Source organism: Leuresthes tenuis, unplaced genomic scaffold (genome assembly GCF_036924035.1).
Source record: "Leuresthes tenuis unplaced genomic scaffold, fLeuTen1.0.hap1 SCAF_1, whole genome shotgun sequence".
Lineage (NCBI taxonomy): Eukaryota > Metazoa > Chordata > Actinopteri > Atheriniformes > Atherinopsidae > Leuresthes > Leuresthes tenuis.
The window spans coordinates 3,833,050-3,860,517 of record NW_027325355.1 but is presented as its reverse complement, the minus strand read 5'-3'; the positions used below and the strand labels follow the sequence as shown (position 1 = coordinate 3,860,517).

Here is a 27,468-nt window from a genome sequence, read left to right as displayed (position 1 = left end):
AGAATATTGTCAACTCTTAAATATCTAAATAACATCAGTGATTAAACATCAGTGTCTGGATCATCACACGTGCGCGACCTTCCAGCTGTTTTTCAGCTTCCAGGAAATCTGGTCTGTGATGGATCCTGATAGAAAAGCATGACTCAGTTATTTCAGAATAAAATTCTGTGCAGAAACAAGTTTTGTTTTAACAGAGAGGTGGAAGATTTACACATTTAATGGGGAAAATAACTCCAGTCAGATATCAATATATGATCCAAATCTTCAACAATCAAACAATAGTGTAGCAATATCTCTGTGAAACATCAGCATCAGATTCATTGAATCATTTACGCTTTAAGGAAGCACGGCTGCATTTAGGTTGAAGTTCAGCTTTATTATTGTGAATAATTAGCAGAGAAGACAGACAGGAAATAGAACAGATAGAATGAAAACAATATTTAGAGTAGATAACACCATATTAACACAAACACTCAGTTCTGCTGCTTTCTTTATATGATCTATGTTTTTTTTTAAAGCTTTTGCAACACAAACTAAAACACATTTGATTTAACTGATCTGCCTTTTTTTCCCAAATATTTGACCCAATTTTCTGAGGTCTTAGTAAGATGTATGAGACAGGCTTTGGTCAAACTCTCTGCTGGTGTCATCACGCCTATGACAAGTTAACCAAGAAGAAAGTTTCTGACAGAACTCGACTGTCTCTGACAGAACTGAGTAATTCTATCAGTTTAAACCAGAGTCCCTAAACATTGGAGCAGAATTAGTGAAGATCTGTCAGCAGGTTGGAAATTCATCTTGGCTGATTGCAGCTCAGTGATTCCTCTCTGATATCACAGTTTGTCACATGTGCAGCAAACTAACTGCAGCTGACATCAACTGAATGGTCTCAGTTGAAGTGAGCTGCAGAGAAACACAACATACTGATATTCAGTGTGAAGCTTTGACTGGAAACACACAGAAAAACAACATCCTGGAAGAATGGCAGCTTCCATCTTTAAAGGACTGCAAGAGGAAGAAGTTTCCAAGGAATCATTTAGAAGAGTTTCAAACAGAAAGTGACTGAATCCATGAATCTGAAAAGGTGTTTCTGAGTGAAAGAGACAGACATATATATAGTGGACACATGTAGCAGGATGTGAAGATATAAGGATTTATCCGAAAGTTCTCACTGTCTGAATAAGCCTTATTTAACCTCGTTTTAGGGCACCACCTTCAATCGAAGGAAAAAGACAGAATCTCATGATTCATGTTAAATTAATAATTAATAATTGATTAATTCCAGTCTCATATAGTCGCTACTGTGAATTCTCGTTTGGTTTGTCTGACAAATACGTAAGGAACACATACACGGTTGATTTTATATATGTATATATATGAACCATTTATTAAAATGACATGACCAAAGACATGAACCTTAAGACAACAGGAGAAATGCTTTGAATATGGATGATTATATAAGAAACACTTAGTGAATTGAAAATAACTAAAGGGATGGGATAGATGGATACCGGAATCATTCAAATAGTCAAATAGTCCATTTTCAAAAATTCTCCACAAGACTCTCATTCCATCATTTTTGTTTTAAACTCTCTGCTCTTCTCTTCTTCTGACTTTGCATCACGGTTTCCAGAGTTTGATTCGCGGAGGCGGGGCATGACGTAGGCTTACGCTACACTTTCAGCCAATGACATGCCTGAAACTGTTGTGACGTCAGCCTGGACGTATTTTGTAAAACGACCTATTCTGAGTTACGAGCCTGCAACGAGGATGCCACAAAGCATCTCGAGTCCCCCATTCCTCCGTTTCATAAAAATTTGTCTTGACGATTCTAAAACACCACAACTTGTTAACATATAAACGTTAAAAATATAACAAGGACTTGTGATATAAAGACATAAAAAACAACATAACATAATGATTATGAGTCTCAAAATTCAGATGGATACCTGTAAAGTTATGACTTATGAAAAACAAACCACACAATGCTATTTTCCTCTGTTAAACATGGAATACAAGAAGAAACAGCAGGAAACATTGGTTAACAGTTGAATAACTTCATATAGAGGTCATATGCAAGTTGTTGACTTAGTTTTGGGTTTAACTATTCAGTACTACGGACCACTAGGGGGCAATGTGGCTCCATAAACTGATTAGTCATTTTCCAAAATAATGACTTCTTCTGTATTCTTCCATGTACGATCTAGAAAAAGGTATTAAAATGCAGCTGAGAACCTGTTGTTCAACCTGAGAAAGGTTGTTGTAAATTTCTATTCCTTGGTGTAGAAATCCCCCATCTGGTATTTACACACTGACCATCCCCACAAAAGACTGTTGCAGTCATTTAAAGTCTTATGTTTGTAGTAAATTCAACACGAGTTTGCTCCACGTGTACAGACTGAACTATCTGTACACTATCTCTTCAAGTGATTCTCTGACAGGAGGAAACTCTTTATACTCAACACAGAGACACTGAGGAAGCAGATGGCCAGACTGTAAATCCAGGATGCAGAGGTTCTTCAGTGAATGTGATGTTGAAGGTGTGGAGGTGGATCAGTGTGTCAGAGGAGACTCTGTAGAAGGACAGAGTGCCAGCAGGACGGTCCACATACACTGCTGCTCTGTTAGAGACAGGGGAGGAGGAGGAGGAGATGGTTGTTCCTCTCTTATTGTGCCAGACAGAGTAACCTCCATCAGAGCACCTCAGAGTCCAGGACTGATCATTCCATCCAAACATACAGTCATTGTCTCCTCTCTTTCTGATTCCTCTGTAACTCACTGATATATAAACTTCTCCTCTCCACTCGACCTCCCAGTAACAGCGACCAGTCAGAACATTTCTACACAGCAGCTGACGACACCAATCATCAAATCTGTCTGGATGATCAGGATATGACTGAACCTCCTCCACACATGTCACCTTCCTGTTGTTGTCAGACAGTTTCAGGCTTTTGTTCACAGTGTTTGTGTCGATTGTGAGTTGACAGGAATCTGATGGAGAGAACAAACACAATCCAGCTGCAGTTATTGATCTATCATCTGTTCACTTTGATCAATGAGTGATGTGACAGTGTGAAGATGGTTGGATGTCATGAATCAGATGAAGAACACACTTACACTTCCTCAGACCTGGTGTCAACCATCGTTCTCCAGCAGGCTCCACCCTGAAAGGAGGAGGGGGGTCAGAGGTCAGAAAAATGAGGAAAGAAAAGAAAGTGAAGAAAGAGAAGAACAATGGATGGAAGGAAATCTGTCTGAGCTCATTCTGAAGTTTAAAAGCACCAAATGTTTTCTGCAGTCAGATTATGGAGATGAAGTTTCTGTCTCTGAATTCAATTCTTCAAGTTTGGAAGAATTTTCACTTTGATTTTTCACTCATTTCTGAATCCAAATATGAGCTTTAAGAATTCTAATGAAATCACTTCAGTTTCTGACATCATGGTCTCTCCTGATGGTCACATTGTTTCTGCTGACTCCTCCTCTCAGTATGTTTCAGGGCAGCCAAACATCCAGATCCTTTCTCAGACCCATTGGTCCATCTGAATGCTGCACAGCCAGCCAGGGGAAGACATTCATCTAGAAAAGTTAGACTAGAAACACTCCCCTCATTCCACCCTCCACACTGAACATTAACGGCTCAGAATAAGATCAGAGGAGAATCTATAGTCATTGGAAGTATATTAGCTGCCAGGTGTTGTGGTTTTATTGATCAGAATCACTCATTTATTTCAGCCTGATCACTTTTCAGGAATCTGAAACAGACTGAAAAGCCTCCAGCCTCTTCCTCTCCTACCCCAGTGTCCCTCTCTTCCTGTTTCTCTGGAATTCCTTGGATAGTGTTTATTAGATTGTCCTCCGCCTTTTATCTTTTTCTTCATCCCAGATTCTTCAATCACAGCTCCAGTTCAACTTTGGTCTACTTGGTTCTCATCTGGAAGGACGGTCAGAACCACAGAAGGGCAGAACTCTTTGGACCTGGTACTGTGTGATCTCTGAGAAAGCTCATCTGCTTCCACAGTCTGACTGCTACACACTACACTAACACAATGACATCAGCCACTGGGACACACAAACACAGTCAGATGCAGAGCTATCTGGCCTTAAGACGAGCATCAGCTGTGGAGGAACACCTGAGCACAGAGACTGAACAGCAACACAGAACCACGTTAACAGAGGACACACTCAGTGCACACACACTGGCCACTGAGACGGGCCTCTATCAGAGATCATGGCTCCCTGTGGAGCAGAGAGGATGTACACAGTCCAACAGCAACACTGTGGAGACACAGCTACACTTTCTAACACAATGTGACTCATTCTAACAGCTGCCTGAAAAGGATCTGAAGAAATGTCCCTTCATATACCCACAGTTCTCCTTCTGCCCAGCACGGACAAACTGCCCGTTCTGTTAGGAGAAATGAAGCAGAGCTGGACCAGGCTTTGTCTCTGCTGTGGATGGCTTCAGAGAGCTGTGGAGAACCAAGGACTGGATCTGGTTCTGATTCTGAGCTTTTATAAGGGTCACATCTGTCAGCAGGAACATTCAAACACTGTGAAAAGTCTTCCAGAGCCACGGCAGGATCAGTAACAGAGAATTTATGATGTGAATATTTATGTCAGCTGTGAGTCAGCTGCCTTTATCTCTGAGCTGAAACACATCCAGTTCCATACACTGTTCTTTCAATGTGTTGGAGCTGTTAGAGAGCCAGTCCAGGTGTTACAAGTCTTATTCCCAAATAGATTAAATTAATCTTTTAATCTTCCCTCCATGTGGGCATATGGAGGGAGGGACACAGGTCTGATCCACATGTGCACATTTCCAGATGTACGGTGAACACGGTTTTATAAATCTTTGTGCTAAGCTAGGCTAACATGTCCTGGACCCATCTCTGTATCTGATCCAGGGTCAGAGGACCAACAGACACTTCTCACTGTTGTTCCTGCAGATGTTCTCCTTGGAGACCTCCTCCACAAATATCTGCTGTTTCTGTTCAACCAGTGTTTCTGCTGTGAGCAAAGGAAAAAGGCTCCTACATGTGGGATTGTTCATGTAACACTCAGCAGGAAGCAAAAACACAGGGCTGAGTGCAGGACAGAGAACATGTTTCCAGCTCTTCCTCCTCTATCAGACATTGTGTGTGGCTGCAGCAGGCCTCTCCATACCTGAGTTTGTGTGGATCCTTCAGTGCAGCCGTCAGCAGCTTCACTCCTGAGTCTCCTGGATGGTTGTAGCTCAGGTCCAGCTCTCTCAGATGGGAGGGGTTGGAGGTCACAGCTTCAGCCAGACAAGCACAGCCTTCCTCTGTGATCAGACAGCCTGACAGGCTGAAAACACACAAAACAACACAGAAACTCTGAGAGAACTGCTCTGAAAATGAAGCTGAATGTCATCAAATGTTCAGAGAAACTGGAACTGTCTCACAGTACTGACTTTGTGTCTTCATAAATCTAAGTTAGAATCAAACTACACACGTGGATGAACCTGATTTCCCATTTTAGCCACAAATACATGCAGACACTCCCCTACTGAGTCCTTTTCAGATAAAAATATGGTCTGCACCACAGTGAGAGCAGCACTAAAGAAGAAGCTGATTTAACAAATGTGAAACTGAGACACTCATCAGTGAAGCAGAGAAAATTAAATATTTTATTTGCTGATCTTAGTTCTGAAGAAAACAATAACAGAAGAAAAGCTGCTGGATGGAAAAAAGAAACAGAAGAATCAACTCTTATGCGTCCTGCGTCTGAAGAGTGCAGATGTGTCTCTGCTTCCTCCTGCTGCTTATTGCTTTTAAATCATTCTACTTCTTTTCACAAGTCTTGTATATAATGTATTATTTTTCTTTTAAGTGAAGCAAGACTTTTTTAATATTTTTTTTTATTCTTTTTACAACTTATCTGACTAGCCAGCAACTCCGTGTGCGTGGCCTACACATAGCTGAAGCCTGATTTACAGTGTCTGGACACCTAGCACTCAGCTAAAGCTAAATAGCCTGGAAAGGTGCTAACCTTTAGGCTAACTAGCAACAAGATGCCTCCCTTCTCCACAGATGACTAATACAGCCTCCTACAGAAGATTGCAGTACTGGAGACGGAAATTCATCGCTTAGAAGTAAATGTGGAGGTAAATGGACTACGTGGAAATGAAACAACCTTGCCATTGATTCAAAACAGTGGAGATGAGCAAGCTAATACACAGCTAAGGAGCACAGATAACATGACCAAGAAAGTAGATTCTGTGCATTATAATAAATCATTGAATAATAATCCTCCCTGGAACTGTCTCGTTGCAAAACCAAAAAGTAATGTCTCGTGAAAGTGGGAGGATGTGAAACCGACTGGCCTATACTTCCTACGAGACAGAGGAGCTCTTCAATCCCTGTACATGGGAGGAAACAGGACTGGGCATCTGTGAATGGGAAGGTTAACAACAAACCTCCAAAACAACCGAGTGTGAAACTGCAGAACAGATTTGCTCCGCTATTGAAGGACTCTGTATCTCTATTGGATGACCATCTATCCCAAAGCAGCAAGGCAAGGACTGAAAACCTGTTAAACAGTAAAAGGCCACAGGGAAAGCTAAAGGCTGGGCCTCAAACTCTGATTGAAACTGAACTGTATTCATCAGTGGAGCTGTACCACCCGTCAGAGGAGGAGAGGAAAGATTCAGCAGGTTGTTGGCACTGAATAAATGGCTTTTATTGGCATGTGCTGATAAATGGATTTAATTTGAACAAGTCAGGGGTGAAACTGTTCACCTCCAACTTATTTTATTTCCTACATCATCCATCTGTGCTCGGTGCCAAGGCTGAGATAAACGAGGAGTTATCTCAAGACAGTTCTTTCTCTGTGCATCTGTCTTGCACTCAGTTTGCATCAGATGGCTCTACAGTGACTTTACACCCAAATATAGCTTTCTTACCTCAGGTTATTACATTTGACTACAGCTCCATGGTGAGGGAGCTCTTAAGTTGCTAAGCCCCTCCTTTTGAAACTGAGGAGCAGAGGTGGTTACATTCCCTGTGCCCAGTGCGTTTGTTGCATGCTTACATTGACCGCACACAGAATGTGCCTTTATGTGACCAGCTGTTTGTTTTGTCAATCAAGCCAAGGGTAAAGCTCTGTCTAAGCAGAGACTGTCTCATTGGATTGTAGAAATTATTTCTCAAGCTTACAGCAGCCTGGGGTCTCCCTCCACCTCATGGTGTCAGAGCTCATTCAACCCGGGGGCGTGGCAGCGTCATGGGCCCTGTTTAGAGGAGTTTCTGTGTGTGATGTCTGTGCTTCAGTCAGCTGGTCATCACCACACACTTCTGTTTGGTTCTACCGCTTGGATGTGACAGGCCCTTTGGTGGCTCACTCTGTTCTTTCTGCTGGGTCTGACCTGCACTCGGGTGTTGGTTCTGACCCAGGTCCGACGGCTGCTTTGTGGGGCGTGTATATATGTCCCAGACTATATGTGTTGTACCGAGTGAATTGACTGAAAGGGAACGTAATGTCATGCATATAATTTAAGTTAGAAGGAACAAGGTACAACACTTGTTTGCCCCGCTCATCAGTTGGGCTCAGCAGGACAACTCACTCAAATAACTTTGTATGAATCTTCACATTATTTATTGGATGAAAACGCAGCCCAAAAGGAAACAGACCAAATTACCCAAAAAAGACTTTCCAGGTTCAGGTTCCAGGTTTAGATAAGTTCCTGTGGTGTCAGAGGCCTAAAGCTGCTGTAACAATCATACAAAGACCATCCACAGGTGTTCTGTTAGCTGTTCATAAAAACAGTTTGATGAATCCTGACCTGAGTGTTTCCAGTCTGCAGTTTGGATTCTTCAGTCCAGCAGACACCTGCTTCACCCCTGAATCCTGCAGGTTGTTGTTACTCAGGTCCAGTTCTGTCAGACTGAAGGACTGGGAGCTGAGAGCTGAGGACAGAGCTGCACATCCTTCATCTGAGAGGTTACAGACACTCAGCCTGAAGAGACAATTACAGAGAAAAAGAACAGCTGAATGTGGACTGAAAGACCACTTATAGGGAACATCGGGTTTATCAGATTCAGAATCACTTTTATTGCCAGATATGTGAACACACAAGGAATTTAACTCTGGTTTCATTTTGCTCTCTTGGTACAAACAAACAAGCATAGACATAAACAAAAACAAAAGCTATGTACATGTAAATGTAAAACAGCTAAATGCTAAATATGTAAATACATAGCTATCTGGTGTAAAGACGTAGCAATTATTCTTTTTTGGTGAAATGGTGCATAGTGCATGGATGAAATAATAAATATAAATATATATATATATATATTTATATATATATATATATATAAATATATACATATAAATGTGTGCACAGTATGAACAGTATGAACATTATGTACAGATATTTTACAGGTGATGTTGCTGATATTTTAGCTGTTCATCTCAGAGACAGCGTGAGGGAAACAACTGTTCTTATGTCGGGATGTTTTGGCACACAGAGTTCTGTAGCGCCTCCCAGAGGGAAGAGGTTTAAACAGTTTGTGGTCAGGGTGTGATTGCTCTGCAGAGATGTCACCTGCCCATTTCATGACTCTGGACAGGCCTGCCCGCAGCTGCAAAACTTTGAGAATTTATGCCCACACAATAAAAGAAATGCATTGATTTTGTGTCTTCTCCCGTCCCGCAGGAGAAAACATGCCATTTTATAGGCTATTAATAAAGAGATTCACGGACAATTGAGAAACTTCTCCAAATATCACACTTGCCTTGCTTTGTGCTGTAAAGACCTTCTTTGAGCTTCCTTTCCACATCATTTATTGACATCCTGTCGCTAGGCTACATCCCGATCTCACAGTGTTTTTAGCCGCCAGCAGTTGAGTCGTGAACGAATCAATACTGTTTCCTGTGCGAGGATCCGTCACCCCAGGAGTTGAGTCATGAACGAATCTATACTGTTTCCTGTGCAAGGAGCCGTAACCCGAGGAGTTGAGTCGTGAACGAATCAATACCGTTTCCTGTGCGAGGAGCCGTAACCCCAGGAGTTGAGTCGTGAACGAATCAATACTCTTTCCTGTGCCAGGAGCCGTAACCCGAGGAGTTGAGTCGTGAACGAATCAATACTGTTTCCTGTCCTGCTGACTGAGCTTATGCAGCTGCCACCTGCCATGTGGCGAGAGAGGGTACTGCATGGAAATTAATTAATCATTTCTGTTTCCTGTCGTGCTGACTGAGTTTATGCAGCAGCCGCCTGTCATATGGGGAGGAAGGGTACTGCGTGAAAATGAACGAATCACTCACTGAGACTACTTGTTACTCCTGAGTCATATAAAAGATTAGTTCATCTCGAACGAATCGTTCGCGAACGACACATCACTACATCACATTCAGTGCGGTTACATGCGGGCAATCGGATTGGATTAATGGCTAAATTACAATAAGATTGAGTTATTCAGCTCATGTAGACACATTAATCTGACAAGAAATCAAATCTGATCGGGTTACTTGTGATCGAATTAAGACCCCGAGATAACTTGGTCCCACTGAACGTGCATGGAGACGATAGTGGATTGGATTGAGCGTTCTGCGCATGCTCGAGATTTTTTCCCGCGATCGACAACCGGAAGTCGAAGGAAACGATATTACTGTTGTTGTCGCTGCCGTCAGAAAGAAAGAAACAACGTGATGGAAAATGCACCGTTGTGCATCGCGTTTGTGCCATAACCAGCTCATCACAAATGTAGAGGGACGTAGCTTCATCTTGCTCTTCGTTCGTCGTTTTTCTCGAATGCCTTAGTTTTGTTGTTGTTGGTGGTGAAGACGTCAACCGGAAGTGGCTCTATCAGCGATAGTTGAAATGGGTACAGTGCCACTTATCTACTGTGGTATTGCATGCTTTGTGCCAGTGATTCGATTCATTCACCACCATATAACAAAGGATAATTACCCTTGCTCAGATAAGGAGCATAACCCAACTATAGCTATAATCGAGTTAATCTCATCATGTAAACCCACTGACTCTTATCTGAAACTTGTAAATGAAAGGTGATGTCATCTCTCTAATCAAGACAAAAAACAGACTTGGTAAAGTCCCATTCCCCACTCTTGGAAAATATTTTCAGAGCAACCCTCAAATCGGATTATTGGAACTACATTAAGCATGTTTTATACCTTTGTACAAGTTGATTAAAATTCTCAATGACATCTCCAGCTTCGGTTCAGGACTTTTCCCAATGTTGTACTGGTACACCAAGAAAGTAGATATTATGTAACAGCATCAGTTGTTTTTCTATGAAGCCACAGTGCCATCTAGAGTACCAAACCGTTACACTAAGACAATTCTGTGGTCAGATACTCCACGGTTAAACAATGTAATGTGTGTTTCACAATGCTCCAGTGGTCGTAATACCGCTCAGGCATAATTTTTTCAGACAAGTGGGGAAAAGAAAAATAAAGTTGTTCGCGAAGGAGAACAACTCAAAGTAAGATGTGGTCTCTGCCGGCCTTGGAAGTGTTGTGCTGTGGTTGATGTCGAATAAATGTCAAATTAAAGTAACCATTAATTTATCCACTGTATCTAACTCCTATCACTCCTATCCAATCCTCCTAGCACTCTCGAGACTGATAAACACTCCTGTTATATTTGGCTTTGTTCTTAGACATTATGCATTCATATTCTGTACTTTTTCTAAATAAGCCATGTTCCTACTTTGCACTTTTCCACTCTGCTCATACTACACGATAAATTGCATTAAATGGTCCAAGACTTTAAGATAGCATAACTAGACTAAATAGCTGGATCAGATGAAGCTTCTCTGTCTTGTCAGACAGACTGATACATTCCTAAAACAACACTCAAACACACACACACACACACACATTGTTTATCACATCCAAAGAACACGACGAGGACAGTGGTTGGCCTGCTCAGCCCACTAAAAACTGGCCAATTATACTCTGTCAAGTGTGAGTACAACCTCACATAAAGCTGAATATAAATATGAAATGTTTCCGGATATCGGGGCTCGGCCTGACGGATTTCCTGCGAGAGCTCTGTCACTCTGAGTCCAGCGCTGCAATATACTTTACGTGTGACCACTAATAAATTCTTTAACTTAAGATTTCTCCAGCCTGTTCTTGGGCTTCCAATGAAAGAATCGTTCTAACACTCCTAATTCTGTTTCCTCCCAACTGAAAGGGAGGTGGTGCCCCAAACGAAGGTACTGAATATTTAATTCTTTCAATAGTATGAACACTACACTGTCATCTGATGAAAACAATGTTTTTTCCAGATTTCACATATTTAACATGAACAAATGGATCCACAAACATAAAAATCACCCTGCATGTATTTGATGTATATTTTCACATTTCTGCACATCTTTGTCTTCATGATGTTAAACAACGTGTGTTTGTGGATGGAAATGACACGCTTTAAGAAAACTACAACAAATATACTAAATCATTTCCTTTATTTCAACCAGACTATAAATAAATGTTCCAACCAGAGTTCATGTGTGTGCTGTGCAGATCAGATCAGAGGAAAGTGACTCAGATCTGGAGACATTTTACTTTGTGGATTTTAAAATGGATCTGAAGATGTTTTCAGATTATTGCATCACAGAGACTATATGAAGCTGAAACAGCAGAGAAACCTGACCTGAGAGTTTCCAGGTTACAGTGTGGACTCTGCAGTCCATCAGACAGCTGCTTCACTCCTGAGTCATAGATACTCAGGTCCAGTTCTGTCAGACTGGAGGACTGGGAGCTGAGAGCTGAGGACACAGCTGCACATCCTTCATCTGAGAGGGTACAGCTACTCAGTCTGAGGAGGATATAATGAGATAAGCAGTAATCTGTGACTTTCTCTCCTATAAAAACAACAGCAGTATATTCATACACATCCCTCTATATCTGTACTTACAGAGCTTTGTTGGAGGCTTTGACCACTGGCAACAGCCTCAGAAGAGCCTCCTCTGAAGCAGAGTATTTCCTCAGGTCAAACACATCCAGATCTTTTTCTGATGATAGTAATATGAAGACCAAAGCTGACCACTGAGCAGGAGACAGTTTATCTGTGGAGAGACTTCCTGAACTCAGGGACTGTTGGATCTCCTCCACTAGAGAACGATCATTCAGTTCATTCAGACAGTGGAACAGATTGATGCTTCTCTCTGCAGACAGACTCTCACTGATCTTCGTCTTGATGTAATCGACTGTTTCCTGATTGGTCTGTGGGCTACTTCCTGTGTGTGTCAGCAGGCCTCGTAGGAGACTCTGATTGGTCTGCAGTGAAAGACCCAGGAGGAAGCGGAGGAACAGGTCCAGGTGTCCATTTGGACTCTGTAAGGCCTTGTTCACAGCACTCTGGTAGAAGAGAGTCTCTTTTAGTGTTTTAGACTTTTGAGACTTTGATTGTTCTCCCATCAGGTTGACTCCAGAGTTGATGAAGGTCAGATGGACATGAAGAGCAGCCAGAAACTCCTGAACACTCAGATGGATGAAGCAGAACACCTTCTCCTGGTACAGCCCTCTCTCCTCTATAAAGATCTGTGTGAACACTCCTGAGTACACTGAGGCTGCTGAGATATCGATGCCACACTCTGTCAGGTCTGATTCATAGAAGATCAGGTTTCCTTTCTGCAGCTGCTCAAAAGCCAGTTTTCCCAGAGACTCAATCATCTTCCTGCTCTCTGGACTCCAGTGTGGATCTGTCTCAGTTCCTCCATCATACTTGACCTTCTTCACTTTGGCCTGAACCACCAGGAAGTGGATGTACATCTCAGTCAGGGTCTTGGGCAGCTCTCCTCCCTCTCTGGTTTTCAACACATCCTCCAGAACTGTAGCAGTGATCCAGCAGAAGACTGGGATGTGGCACATGATGTGGAGGCTTCGTGATGTCTGGATGTGGGAGATGATGCTGCTGGCCTGCTTCTTATCTCTGAATCTCTTCCTGAAGTACTCCTCCTTCTGTGGGTCAGTGAACCCTCTGACATCTGTCACCATGCCAACACAGTCAGGAGGGATCTGATTGGCTGCTGCAGGTCGTGTGGTTATCCAGAGGCGAGCAGAGGGAAGCAGTTTCCCCCTGATGAGGTTTGTCAGCAGCACATCCACTGAGGTGGACTCTGTAACATCAGTCAGGGGCTCCTTGTTGTGGAAGTCCAGAGGAAGTCGACACTCATCCAGACCGTCAAAGATGAACACAACCTGGAACTCTTCAAAGCTGCAGATTCCTGCTTCTTTGGTTTCAGTAAAGAAGTGATGAACAAGTTCCACCAAGCTGAACTTTTTCTCTTTCAGCACATTCAGCTCTCTGAAAGTGAATGGAAACATGAACTGGATGTCCTGGTTGGCTTTGCCTTCAGCCCAGTCCAGAGTGAACTTCTGTGTTAAGACTGTTTTCCCAATGCCAGCCACTCCCTTTGTCATCACTGTTCTGATTGGTTCATCTCTTCCAGGTGGGAGTTTAAAGATGTCTTCTTGTCTGATGGTTGTTTCTGCTCTGTCTGCTTTCCTGGATGCTGTTTCAATCTGTCTGACCTCATGTTCATCATTGACCTCTCCAGTCCCTCCCTCTGTGATGTAGAGCTCTGTGTAGATCTGATTCAGAAGGGTTGGGTTTCCTGCTTTAGAAATCCCCTCAAACACACACTGGAACTTCTTCTTCAGAGCAGATTTTTGTCGGCAAACTGGGTCAAAAAGTTCTAAATAAACACGACAAATAAGATCAGCTAATACAAAATACAGACATTTTTCAAACTTTTAATTTATCTCAGTATTTGAGACATTTGAACATGTGTTGTTAAAATGGTAAATGGACTTGTACTTGTACAGCGCTTTTCTAGTCTAACTGACCACTCAAAGCACTTCACTACATGCCCTATTCACCCCACTCACACACACTCATACAGCACGTCTTACGATACATAACTACGTGCTTTTTCTAATCATTCATACACATTCATACCCCAATGATACACTGGGGGGCAACGTGGGGTTCAGTGTCTTGCCCAAGGACACTTCGTAGCCCGGGGAAGCCGGAGTCGAACCACCAACTGGAGTCAGTTGGTGGGCGACTGCCTCCTGAGCTACTGTTGTGTACATGTTGTGTACCTCTTGCCCCTGTACTGTTGTGATTGACAGTACGCACACTGTTCTGTGTGTTAAGACATCAGTAAATGTGTCATTTATCCAGCAGGTTAAATCTTTAGAGAAATCCTCTTACTGCTCTGCAGACGGTCAGCCAGCTCCTCCTGCTTCATTCTCCTCAGGAAGTGAACTGTGATCTTCACTAATGCCTCTCTGCTGCTCCTCTGCTCTTCATCTTCATCCTCCTTCTGACTCTCTAAGAATTCTGGGTAATCTGGACTCAGAACCTTCTGCATCTTCTTCAGCTTCTCCTTCACAAAAGTGACCATGTTGTCCTCCAGCAGCTGGAACAGAATACTATATGAATGAGCCAATCAGACTGAAATCATGGAGCCAAACATCAGATCCATGTTGGACACACTGACAATCCACTGGTCTACAAAGTGCAGCATGGAGATGACTGTGAACAGAATAGATCGAAAAGTAGTTGTTGTACATGTACAGACCATAAATATGGAGTCCAGCTGTGTTTGATGCTGCTGGGCAGACTGAACACTGGGAACATCTGAGCTCTGCTGGTCCACTCTGTGGAGGAATCATGAAGAATGAGCTCACATTCTGTCTGTCCACACAGAGACAAACACAAGGTAAAGCTCCATGAAGTGATGTGTGGATGTGAACAGTGAATCAGAGGACTCCCTGTAGTGGGAAAGCTTTACTAGTCCTGCTGATCCCACTGAGAATCAACAGCTCAGTCTGCAGCTGCTTGGAGCTTTCAGCTCACTTTGGTTGGCTCTTTGATGACTAAAACATGACAAGACTTGTATGAGTTTTCGTTGACGAGACTAGAATGGACTTAAATGTTAGTGGGTGGTCTGTCAGATGTTTAAAATGCATGACTTTTCCGCTTATTGTGCGTGTAATCTGTCAATTAAAATTTAAGTAGTATCTGCTGCATCTGTTCCTTGTTTGGTCACGCCCACCACCTGGCATGCAGCTCAGTTTACATGCAGTGACGGCATGGTCATCTCTTTATGTTCCGTCAGCATGTAACCTGCGATGTGTTAAACAGGTCGAGTTATTGTATTGGTGTAGAGTCTGCTAGCTTTATCCATGAAGCCACAATTGACAAAGTATAATGTGTTTTTTTTTTTTTTGGAATAATGAACATTGATTCCACTGTTACCACTTCATCTGTGTGTAATGTACAATCCTTAGATCAGAAAGTATATGCCATATATGAAACCTTATGTCTAAAACCATTCTTTTATTACTTTAATTATTGGTGAAAAGCCCAACAGCAATCTCCAATACTTATTGACCTAAATTAATTTGTTCAACGGCTACATTTTTTATTTTTATTTTTTTAACTAAAACTGACTGTTACGGCCTGATAATAGTAAAATAACACATCGGCTCAATGACACCATAGCATATAAGGACCTCACACAATGTTTGCACAAAGAAAATATTATTTATTAAAAAGTTGCCACTAAAAAAAGAAAAAAAAAAAAAGTTAATGGTTAACCCATAAGGTTTTGAACCAAAAAGAGATGGAGACCCCGGTCAAAAGGGACAAAAAGGGGAAACAGGGCCAACCACGCAGTGGGCCGTCCCAACCTGCGTTTTCCCCACTGACTGAAAAAACAAACAAATATAACCTAAAACAAAAATGACAAAACAGGACTTACTGGCAGTCTCCAACTCAAACTAGCATAACAAACTAAGATAAGAAAAAAAAATCTGATATTTAAGACAGATGAATAATAAGAAAAGAATAAGGGTTAACTATTTAATCAAAAGAAAGCAAACCATCCATGTGGCTGCTGCCCCCATAGTGAGAGAAAGCGGCTTCCCTCCTCTCCCTCTTTATCCTCAACCTAATTATTAATTGTCTACTGGCCTGTGGAGGAGGAATCAAAGAGGAAGGAGAGGGCGGAGAGATAGCAGCACACAAAACATGTGTTATGTGTGGCATTACCTGGCCACACATAACACTGATTAAAACGAGACTAAAAACCTTTTTGAGTTTTCGTAGACTAAAACTATTGCATATAGAAGTGACTAAAATGTGACTAAAACTAATAAGCATTTTAGTCCAAAAGACTAAGATTATTGTCAAAAACAACACTGTTTTAGACCCAATCCCAACCAGACTGTTGAAGAAGATTTCTCTCTTAACCAACACTTCCAAATTGGATTTGATCAGTCTGTCTTTGTTGACCGGATATGTACCTCAGAGTTTTAACAACATGCTGAAGGATGCATTTAGTGAATCTCAACTCTTCCTTCCAGCTGAAGAACACATGAACAAAGTCCCAGGAGTGGAGCTGGTTGGTGTCCGATTGTATAAGACTAACTGTAGTGAGCACAGACGTGTTTAGTTGGGAAGGTTTTACATATAAACAGCTTTTTGTGAAAAATTGTCTAAATGAATCTGATGCAGCACTTTGTTATGATTTAAATAATCTTTCTTACCTCTGTGCTACCTGTTGGTATCCATATCTGTCAGATATGGGAGGATTCTTCATGGAGAACCAGCTGGGTTCAGCACTCTCCAGCTTCCTCCTGATTAAAAAACAGATTATAATCTTCACTGCACCCAGAACACAGTCAGGAGGTACATTTACTTCATATATCTGAACAAGAAAACACCCAATCCTGTTTAAAACTCAGAAGGTGATCAACTCAAAATGTCACATACTGAATTTAATCTAAACCATCTAAACTAAATATGTGGAAATAAACTAAACTAATAGATTTAAAATACACTGAGAACAGTAAATTAACATAAATTATAAGCAAAGATCACAAACCCTTCGTCTTGCTTTTGTAATGTAACAGAAGAAGAGATCATTTTTATGGAAACAAACTAAGTCCTACAGCCATCAGACACACAAATCCATCAAACTAGAGTCGGGGTTCCAGGTTTGGTGCCAAGTATTAGAAGCCTTATATCTATAGACAGGTGAAGCTGTCTGACTCAAACCTCTGATGCAGAATATCTGCTGTTCTCTTTGCTGTTGAAGTGTGTGTTGTCATAAAAGGCCAGAATCACTTCAACTGAATCATACATGTGTCAGTTTAATTACAGGTGTATCAGGGTTCCAGCACAAAGTGGACTCAAGACTTTCTAGGTATGACAGACAGAAATATATTTCATTATTATTATGACGAGCAAAGTTTAAACGTGGCAGCAGGTGATGGAGGGCTGGGAACATGATCTATCTGTCCTCCTCCATCCAGCAACACCTGCCACCTGAGTGGAAGTTCCTACCTACACTGCGTTAGAGCCAAAGCACAAAGGTGACACCTGCTGGACCAGCTGGTGTCCTACAGACACTCAGAAACACCTTCTCCAACATCCATTCTTTCCTCTTGTTCCTGCTGTGTTTGTGGAAAACATCCAACACACACCGCTTCACATATGAACATAGAAATGGATGTGAAACAGAGCTGAGCTCACATTAAACACATGTTGGAATAAAAACTGTTCAAACTGACTCTGCTACATTTTACTCTGTTACAACATTTACACTCAGCTCACCTCTGAAAGGATGGATGTTGGTCTGATTTGAAGTCATTAAAAATATCCTTTGACCGGTTGCTCTTAAAGGACACACAGCTGGGTTCAGGTTCAGGTTCATGTTTGGATCTCTGATGGATCCTGAGAGAAAAACATTTATTCTTTTAAAACTCACAAATTTCCTAGTAATTCAACCAAATTGACAAAATTATTACCAAATATGAATAAAGGATTTAAACATCAAAGATGTGAACCATTAACTAATTCATTTTAAACCAGTGATGTCTTCCTTTGACCAGTGACTCTTCCAGGACACACAGCTGTAATCAGCTCCGAGTCTCTGATGGACTCAGACAGAAAAACACTTTTATTAAAACAGACATGTTCAGGAAAAGTCTCCTTCCCTGTTTCATCAAACTCAGAAATACATGACTTAAAAAACAGGATACTTTCAATATATAAGACTCCCAGTAACAATCTATAAATAATGTTCCCATGGAGGCTCACCTCTTAATAAGAGGAGCAGCCAATGAGGTAAAGCCTTTTACTGCCCTGATAAGAGATCCAGATTAGTCTCCAGGTGAAAATCCTCTAAAAATCCTCTTTTAAATCTCTGACCACAGAAAGTGATCAGCAGCTCTCCTGCAAGTCTTTTATCAAGGGGGAAAACAATCTCGACTTTCCTGAAACCATTTCACTGACCAGTTAGTAACTCATCACTAAGACAGCTGGACTCTACACCACTGTCTGCTCCTCAGTCCCACTATCAGTGGAAACAGTGGTGTCAGGGCAGCTTCTGCTGAACAAACTGTTTGGAACCCATTCAAAATCATTTTCTGTATTTCACATGTTGAAAATGTGTCATTTAAATCAACACAAACAAACAGAAAAGGCAAGTTTATTTGTAGAGCACAATTCGTACACAAGGCTATTCAAAGTGCTTTACAGCTCCATAAAATCCCAAGAAGGCAAATAAAATAATTCCATAAAACATAGAAAAGAATAATTAATTAAATTAAAAGCAAAGAGTGCAGATCAATACTTTCAGTTGTCATATGCACAGCTAAATAGAACTGTTTTCAGCCTGGATTTAAACATAGTCAGAGTTGAGACCTGTCTCACATCTCCTGGAAGACTGTTCCAGATTTTAGGAGCATAAAACTGAAACGCAGCCTCACCTTGTTTAGTCCTGACTCTGGGCACCAGCAGGAGACCCCTCCCTGAGGTTCTCAGAGTCCCAGTTGGTTCATATGGCTCTAACATGTCAGAGATGTACTTTGGCGCTAGACCATGAAGAGACTTGTACACGAGCAGAGCTGTTTTAAAGTCTATTCTCTGAGCGACAGGAAGCCAGAGCAGAGACCTGAGCACTGGACTAATGTGCTCGAATTTCCTGGACACACATATCAATGCTGATAAGTGTGTGAAAGCTCAAACTCTGATGATTAAATCTGCTAGCCTCTACTTGGCATTGTCAGAACAGAAGTCCATCCAGACTAAGAAAAAGTTTCACTTTTAATGAGGATGTCTAACCAATGTTTTGCTCAGTCATAACTAAGATAAACTGCCCCAAAACCAAACAAATCAGAGCTGCTAACATGATGTAGCAGCTTCAGAACTGCAGCCCCCAACATCGACTCCTTTCTTGAATTTCCTTAGTATGAGAGACATACCTAAAAAATTGGTATCATTTTTTAGTTTTTGAGCAAAGTTTAACCGTTGCAGCAGGTAATGGAGAATTAATAAGAGATCAGTTATTAACATTACTGGGCTGATTTGGTCATTTTGTTCTTGTTTCTTCAGAAGCTTGTTTTAAACTGACGTCATTAAACACAACGTGTGAGAACGTAATATTTCTACATCAGCCGCCCTGTTCACTACATAATCAGCATCCTGTGAAAAAGCCACATCAGTGGACAGATATTCAGCAATATTCTCCCTTTGTTTTAATAAAGAGCTGCAGGACTGAACTAAAATATCACATTACACACATGATGCAGCTAATTAGTCTCATCAGAGACATCAAGAACTGATCCAAGTCTCAAGTAATTCAGCTGAAAACTGGTTATCATCTGAAACATGATGCAGCCTCCACTGAATACTGACAGATACTCACTGTTGGGCTGATGGAACATCATGTTGGAAATGAATAAACCAATCCTTTGACTGGTCGCTCTTAAAGGACACACAGCTGGGTTCTGGTTCAGGTTCAGGTTCAGGTTCAGGTTGGTTCCTGTGTATAAAGGGGGTTTGGTGATGTGAGTGCTGAGCTCTGACATGGAGAAGAGTCATGGACAGTTAGAGATGGTCATCTCACCTCTGAGCTTTGCTCTGGCTCTCATGTTCCCCACACAGAGTGGTTTTAGTGTCCTCACACTGATCCATGCTGCTGAATTCACATCAGCTCACACACACTTTCTACCTTCATCTGCAGAGGAAACACAAATCATTCATCTGCACATCAACTCAAATCCTCCTCTCCGTGTGTCAGTGGATCTTATGCTCTGATAATAAAAACGTGTTTCAGTAATAAACTCATCAGAAATGTGTTGTTTTAACAGTGGACACATATGTTCAACATTCAGCTTTAAGGGTGAGATGTTAGAGGCTGATCTCACTGAGCGTAGAAACACGATCCACGAGTTAGAATTCAGGGTCTGTTCACACAGAAGAACCTCAGAGGAAGCAGGAATACAACATGGCGTCTAACCAAAGTGCTGCTTGATGTCAGCTTCACATTCTCAGAATAAAACTGAAAGTCAAAGTCCTGCTCTGTGAAAACACACATGAGCTCAGTGAGATGAACTTCATCACACTGTGCACATGAACATGTCAGTCATTGACTTTAATGGTCTGAAGCAGCTGTGGAAAAACTGCAGAGCAGTAAGAAATAAGTGAGCTCCTCTGAAATGGAGTCCAAGCATAAAGCAGCTCAACACGGAAATGTTCCAGTAAAGCAGAAGTCCTTCATCTATAAAGTCTGTGGAACTCTTTTCCAAGGGAGTTCTGACCAAGATAAGCAGCAATAAATACAGAACACAGGTCCAAAAGCACACAGCTTTCCTTAAAGGGGCAAGTTTATTCACAATGTGCAGAAATCATTCCCCAAAGCATGTCCAAGCTTTCTCTACATCAGGGATCAGTCCTATTTTCTTCCATTTCATATCAGACAGATCGTGATGATCAGCTTGTTCATTAAAGTCTTTAAGACTCCTCTTAGAAATAATAGCAGCTTCAGATTTGGGCACCTTCATGTTTCTAACAAAAGCAACAACACAGAGGTCACTTCAGTCACTGCAGAAGATGCCCACAGATGAGTATTTATGAGGAACATTTGTCAAAATCAAATCAATACAGGAGGACCTCTCAGGGTGGATGGAAAAGAAGAATGGAATCACAGAGCCATTTAAAATCACCTCAAGTTGTTTTAAGCCAGTCCCAATTCAGATCAGTAGCTGAGACAAGCTGACTATAATTCAGGACAGGACTGGACAGAAGATGCTTTAAAGACTGTGATGCTTCCTTGGAGGCAGATGGAGGCCTGTAGCACCCAACAACAGTTACACAGAGGTCCTTAGCAGTTTCCACATTCAGAGCCACACATTCCAGTTGTTTCCACATGGATTTAGACAGAATAATAGAGGCATCAAATCTGGATTTAACAGAAGTAGCAACACCGCCACCATAAACACTTTATCCAGTTCTGATCATATCTTCATCAGGAACAGATTTGATCAGCCAGGTTTCAGAAATTGCAACCATGTCAGCATCTGTTGAGTTAACACAAATCCTGACCACGTCCATCCTGGAGAACAAGCTGCACACATTAAGATGAACAATTTTAGGAGCGAGGATTTAAAGTCAGATGGTGTCTAGAAACACTGCAGCTCAGGACCAGGTTAGGTTGCACGTTACCAGATAAGAGTAATAATAAGACCATCAACAATCTCTGCTTTGTAACTACATGTTAAAGCTGACATTTGATATGTGGAAACCAAGCAAGATCTCTCACAGAAGGGGAGGTAATTATGCAAAGCTGGCCGGCTTGGAAGTTGGGCTGAGTCTCTGGGCAGATGGGATGATAAGTTCATGTCCTGAGCCAAACAGCTCGTACAGTAACTACAGAGCAAGTGCATCCATCTCCAACAGGCTCCAACAGGCTCAACACATTATAGATGTTCTCACCCAGTTTGCCCCAAAGTGCCACACAGTCAGTAAACTAAAGAAAATCAGAAGAAAAACCTTTGTCCACAACCGTCAGCTCTTATTAAGGTAGAGTGAATGGATATCAGCAAGCTGTGCAGGCCTCAGATCATCCATGAACAGCCCATCATTTACACCAGACAGGTGGAGTAGAAGAAGAAGACACTGTGTACAGAGCTGCTGTCTATAAGGTGTGTGTTTCATGTCCAACAGACGTGTCTGAGTCAAACTGTGTGGATTCAGGTATCCTTTGAATGGTGTTATGGTGTTTTTCCCCCTCTTTTCTGTCTTCTCAAACCCCTGCTGGTCGACCCTTCCTGAGTCTGGTTCTGCCAGAGGTTTGTTCCTGTTAAAAGGGAGTCGTTCCTTTCCACAGTCGCCACAGGCATGCTCAGGATGGGAGATTGGACTGAAGACAAGTTTTGGTGCAATCTGTTGGTTTCCTTAGCTAGGATATTATTTTGAATTGGCTCTATATAATTAATTGCATTATGGTTACAATGAATTGAATTCCAATTGGCTTGAATTGGACTATATTATTTAAGTGCCTTGAGATGACAATTGTTGTAATTTGGCGCTATATAAATAAAATCTAATTTAATTGAATTGAATCAAACATTCGAATCATTCCTGCTGACGGCTTCCTATTCACGAATTAAAGGGATGGGTATAAAGGGCCATTTTACTGCTTGTTTCCATGCTGATGGCTCTACACGAGGTCCTGGATGAAAACTGCTGCAGTTAGACGACTCAGATGAGGTCAGAATTATTCTAAAGGGGGAACAGAGTCTTTATGATTTGCGGAACCTTTCTTTGTCCCTAAATTCACAGAAGTCCTTGTCTCTCCATGTTAATCTTTATTTCCATGAGGATCTCCTGTTCATACATTTTTCTTCATTACTTTAAGAACTACAGAGATTCTTCATCACTTGGAGACTCTTCTTCTTCTGTTCTTTTATCCAGACACAAAGACTGCTGCTCCCTCTCCTTTCTTCCACCTGCCCGTGGTCAGCCTCTGCCACCGCTTCAATCCGAGTCATTTTTCTAACTACTTCCACAGCCTTTATTGTTGCCTGCATTAGTGATAGAATCATTGTTATCCTTTATGCTCACATAATCAAAATATTTTTTTACTTCTGCTTATGTAGCCACTATAGGACTGTAAGAAATGTTTGAGTTTCACTATTGAGAAGGATTCTTGTCTCAAAGTCAGAGCCCTTAAATAATCACCGGAGACAGTTGTCAGCAGTGAAGCGCAGTAACGTGTTACTGTAATCCGATTAGTTTTTCAAGTAACAAGTAAAGTAAGGGATTACAATTGCAAAAACAGTTATTAGTATACTTTTACTTTCCCGCAAGCAGGCCTCGTTACTGCGTTACTAAACTGTGATTTTGTTTGTGAGAGCATCTCAAGACAATCATGTATGAGCGGTGTGATGTCAGCAAGAGATAACATGGAGCGCAGGAGAGAGCAGGACCGTGCAGCGTTTAATGCTTGGAAGTACCAACATTACTTTGAGTTTGAGTCGGTAAAAAGTGTCAAAAATATTAGCGTCCGCTGTACACTCTGCGTGGGAAGAAAAATTGTATCTACAGTGAAAAATTTCACCTCAAATCTGAGCAAGCACCGAGCAAGACAAGAGGTGTTGTTCGAAATTCTGTTCCCCTGAAATAATCTGTTCCTCTGGTGTCCACAGCGCGCACAACAGCCGGAGAGGCAGATTCTACAGTCTGTACGTAATTTCTGATGAAGTTGTCGGTAAAACGACAAAACCTAATCATTTATCGTGTCACGGTTGTTATTTTATCTTTGAACCTGCGGCTCTCAGTAAGAATATAAAACATGTTTTTGACTCTTTTTTTTTTTACGCCGACGGAACCATAGTGTAGTGTCTGATGCTTACCACCTGTGCAAAGTTGTTTTGGGAAAATGACGAGAAGTCTGGTAATTGCCAGCTGTGTAAGGGAGTTATGGGTATAAATCAGGACATTTTGAGAATAACAAACGCCCCAGTTAGTTTGTCCAAGAATAGGCTCAAAATTACGCACACACCATGTCCGGGCTTTGTGCTTAGTGATGGGAACATGCAACATCTTCAAGGTCACTAAGAACAGGCAGATTCTACTTAATGAAGACCGCACCCTCAGTAAGGCAGAGATTTTGGGGAATCCGGGCTTGACACATCTCTCCAGACTTGATGCATCATTCTGTAATTCTGATACGGACCTGGTTGACAATAAAGGTTTCTGTGTTCGACCAACTCTGTGTCAGCAGAGTTCTTCCTGTATCATCTCCACACAGGCTGTTTGTGTCAGAATCGGGCAGGACTCTCCTGACAGAGAAAACAAGGGGCTATGAAATCCTAATACACTATCCTCAATAATTAGGCTTGAGGCTCGTGTAACTATAAAACTTAATGAAAATCAAACTCACTCAACGCCAGGATGAAAACGAAAGGCTATAAAAGATTATCTTTAAACTCTACGCACTCGTCTAACGAGGCGGAACAAACAAATGACGCTCTCCCGAAAACGGGGGCACCATGAAACTTTACAGAAAACCAAACACTCTCCATATAATGGAGGCTCTATGAAATTACAAATCACTAAACACAGCCGCTCCTTTAACGGAGGTGCTGTGAAACATTATAAACAAAAGATCACTCCCAAATGGAGGAAACCAAAACAGACTATGAACTTTAAACGAATCTAAACTATGGCTATGGTTCAAAACTTTACAAACAAAAGATCTCTCTGAAAGAGGAACGCTCAACTTCAAAGGACAAGGTAATCTCGACTATGGAACACTGGAAAAGGCTCGGATGACAAACTCTCATAAGATTGTAGCGACACACTGGCACAAGACAAGGGAAACACAGACTATTTGAACACACGGGGAGCCAAGGGGAACAGGTGGAAACACTTGGGAATCAGGGAAGACAATCAGACATTTGACACGGGAGGAAGGGCAAGGTACCTGAAACGAGAGGGAAGTTAATATTTCAAAATAAAACCGGAAATGACGAGACAACACATATTTCAAAACATAAAGCGTCAATGAATCCTGACAGTTTGAAGGCGACCATCCCCAATACACCACAATAGTCTTTTCCAAATTGAGTCGTGTTCACTTGAACAATAGTTACAAGTAACAGTAACAAGTAACAGTAACAAGTAACAGATAACACAGTCAGTCACCCAAACATTTAATGTTTATTTACTCTTATTGCTGATATAAAAGGCTGGAAGCTCGGTCTGCTGGACACGAAAAATAAAACATGGAAGTTTTCATGTTATTCCTGTAAACCACGTTTCTAATGTAACACATTACTGGATAAATTAAAGAGATTTCTAGTAGCTACCATAACTTTTAGTTATTAATGTCAGTTAATGTGCTTTGTCTCTGAAAATCATCTGCTCTAGCAGATGTAGTGTTGAAATAGCTTACTGCATGTATTCCTCTCCTCAAATACACTGTCCCTGTGAAATATTTGAATATAATCTCCTGTTTAGCAGGACAGTCCTTAGCAAAAAGTAATTTATCCAAGTGTACTATCAGAGTATACTTATGTTATACTAAAATTGAGGTTTAAATTTAAAGTTTTTTTGAAGTTTGAAGTTTACATTTTATATTCTATATTTTCTATATTTAAGAATAGTATAGTGACATATACTTGTCTTATACTGAAAGTATAAGGAAAAGTCTAAGACTAAGTAGATTAATACTAAGACTTACACTTGTACTTTAATACTAAAGCTTATACTTGTACTTTAGTATACTTCTTGTTTCTTTCTGCCACAAAGTACAAATACTTAGTTTATCTTGATCCAAGTACAGAATAAGGTGAAGTTGTTGACTCAGCAAAGAAGGACTTGAGGCTCTTTGTCTTTTAAATGTTTTCAATAGTCATGTTTCCATCCAAAATTGATTCGAATAATTGGGAAATGCGCATTAAAAGAAATTCGAATCGTGTGTTTCCATCAAAAGTAGGGACTTTGGTGAAAACTACTGCCTCGCGCAGGAGGGTAGTCACACTCGTCCTCTGGCCTCTGTCCTCTGGATGTCATTCATTTCTTTGAAGAATTTTAAAATAATTTGAGATCCCGACCCACTTCTGCTGAGCTTCAATTTTTCTGCCATGTACCGCTGCTTCAGACTTCTCCATGTATTTCTCAATGCAGTCCATGGTTTATCAAACCCCCGGCTACACATTTCCATGCGGAGCTCTTGATATATCCTGGTATTTCTCTGCTGTTTACTGCCAATGATAGCGGTTATTTGTTTCTCCTTAATTAAAGTTAAAAACGCCACAAGTTCTTCCTCCGTCCACACAAACCTTCCGTTGTCCGCAATGCTTGTTGTCTTGTGAGTGAGCCGCGAACACTGGAAGCAGTTGGGGTGAAAGTGCGCTACGACAGACTTGATGCGAACGCAGCTGTTTCTATTCCTTTGGAATCAACCAAAACCCGGTGCTAGCGAGCGTATTTTCATTTGTGCGAATCAGGGGATTTTAATTCGAATTATGGCGTTTCCATCAGAATTTTCCGATGCGATACTTCTCGAATGTCCCTAAACGTATTGTATGTTTTTTAAATGAACTGTCAGTGTAATGGTATCATTGCCACCTTTCATGTGGGTGACTCGTGTTCACATTTCATGCATGACAGGTACCTCCTCCAGCTTTGGACAAGAGTTCCTGCAACATACATAAATATAGATATCTTCCTACAAATAATATGTTAAGCAGAAAGATGAATTTTCTTTTTGGTTTTAGTAATTCTAAGTTCAGAAATGTATACTTATCGTAGACTTCAATAACCTAAAATGTGGACTGGAAGTATATCAGTACACTAGAAGTATATAGATAAGTGTACTTTTGAAAACGTAATATGTTCCAATTTAGTCCGAAGAAGTATTAAATTAGTATACTTTCTAGTCTGCGTCTACACTACAAGTACATGCTCCATACTGCTAATACTTATACTCATGCATACTTCATAAAATTAACTTCAAGTATACTACTTTTGCTAAGGGAGAGGAGATGGATGTGGTAGCCGCAGCGTTTATGGGGGATCCGGGGGTTTCCCAATGAGTTTCACATTCCTGTGTCTTGTGAGAAATTCTTTTCCCCTGAATTAATCTGTTCCTCTGGTGTCGGGAGCGCGCACAAAAGCTGGAGAGGCGCATTCTACAATCTGTACGCCATTTCTGATGACGCCCACACCTATGATAGATACTAACAGGCCTATTCTAAAAAAAAGAACTGACTGCGATCTGAGCAGTCAAACTATTTTAGGCCGACATTTATGCAAAGTTTAACCTTGAACAGCTTTGTTCAGGACTTACTGACACCAGAAGTGACAACATGACGGACAGGCCGAACAGCTGCCTCCTTCGTCCCGACTTCACGGTTCCAGCTGTGAGTCCGGTGCCGTGAAGTTTGGAGCGCAGATTTCTGCTGAGACTGAGCTGCCCACAGTTGATGTTAACGAGTCACACATTAAAAACAGCTGAAATTACCTTCAGATGGAGCTTCACACGGAGAAAATCAGCTGCGCCACAACAGGACGCAGGACAAGTCAAACTGGGAGGAAACAGTTCTGACCCAATGAGAGATCAGTACCGGTGTCGCTCTAAAATTGTTATCCACGATAGAAATTAT

The 27,468-nt window shown here is 41.4% G+C and overlaps 2 protein-coding genes and 1 pseudogene across 2 annotated transcripts in view; all 3 read right to left on the bottom strand.

Moving 5' to 3' along the window:
- The window catches only part of LOC140314142 (uncharacterized), a 206,422-nt gene that overhangs the window by 16,414 nt on the left and 162,540 nt on the right, over positions 1–27,468 (bottom strand). The gene's annotated exons all lie outside the window — the stretch shown is intronic.
- LOC140296141 (uncharacterized) overlaps positions 1–27,468 on the bottom strand; it is a 56,052-nt pseudogene that overhangs the window by 12,815 nt on the left and 15,769 nt on the right.
- Positions 356–27,296, bottom strand: LOC140297151 (NLR family CARD domain-containing protein 3-like). The gene is made up of 12 exons (XM_072379742.1): positions 27,153–27,296; positions 19,920–20,030; positions 17,624–17,743; positions 16,555–16,644; positions 14,583–14,661; positions 14,213–14,420; positions 11,909–13,691; positions 11,645–11,809; positions 7,802–7,975; positions 5,164–5,325; positions 3,118–3,164; positions 356–2,991 (listed from the first exon to the last, which is right to left on the bottom strand). The coding sequence occupies exons 2-12, from the start codon at positions 19,985–19,987 to the stop codon at positions 2,459–2,461; spliced, it is 3,429 nt and encodes a 1,142-aa protein (XP_072235843.1). The 5' UTR covers positions 19,988–20,030; positions 27,153–27,296; the 3' UTR covers positions 356–2,458.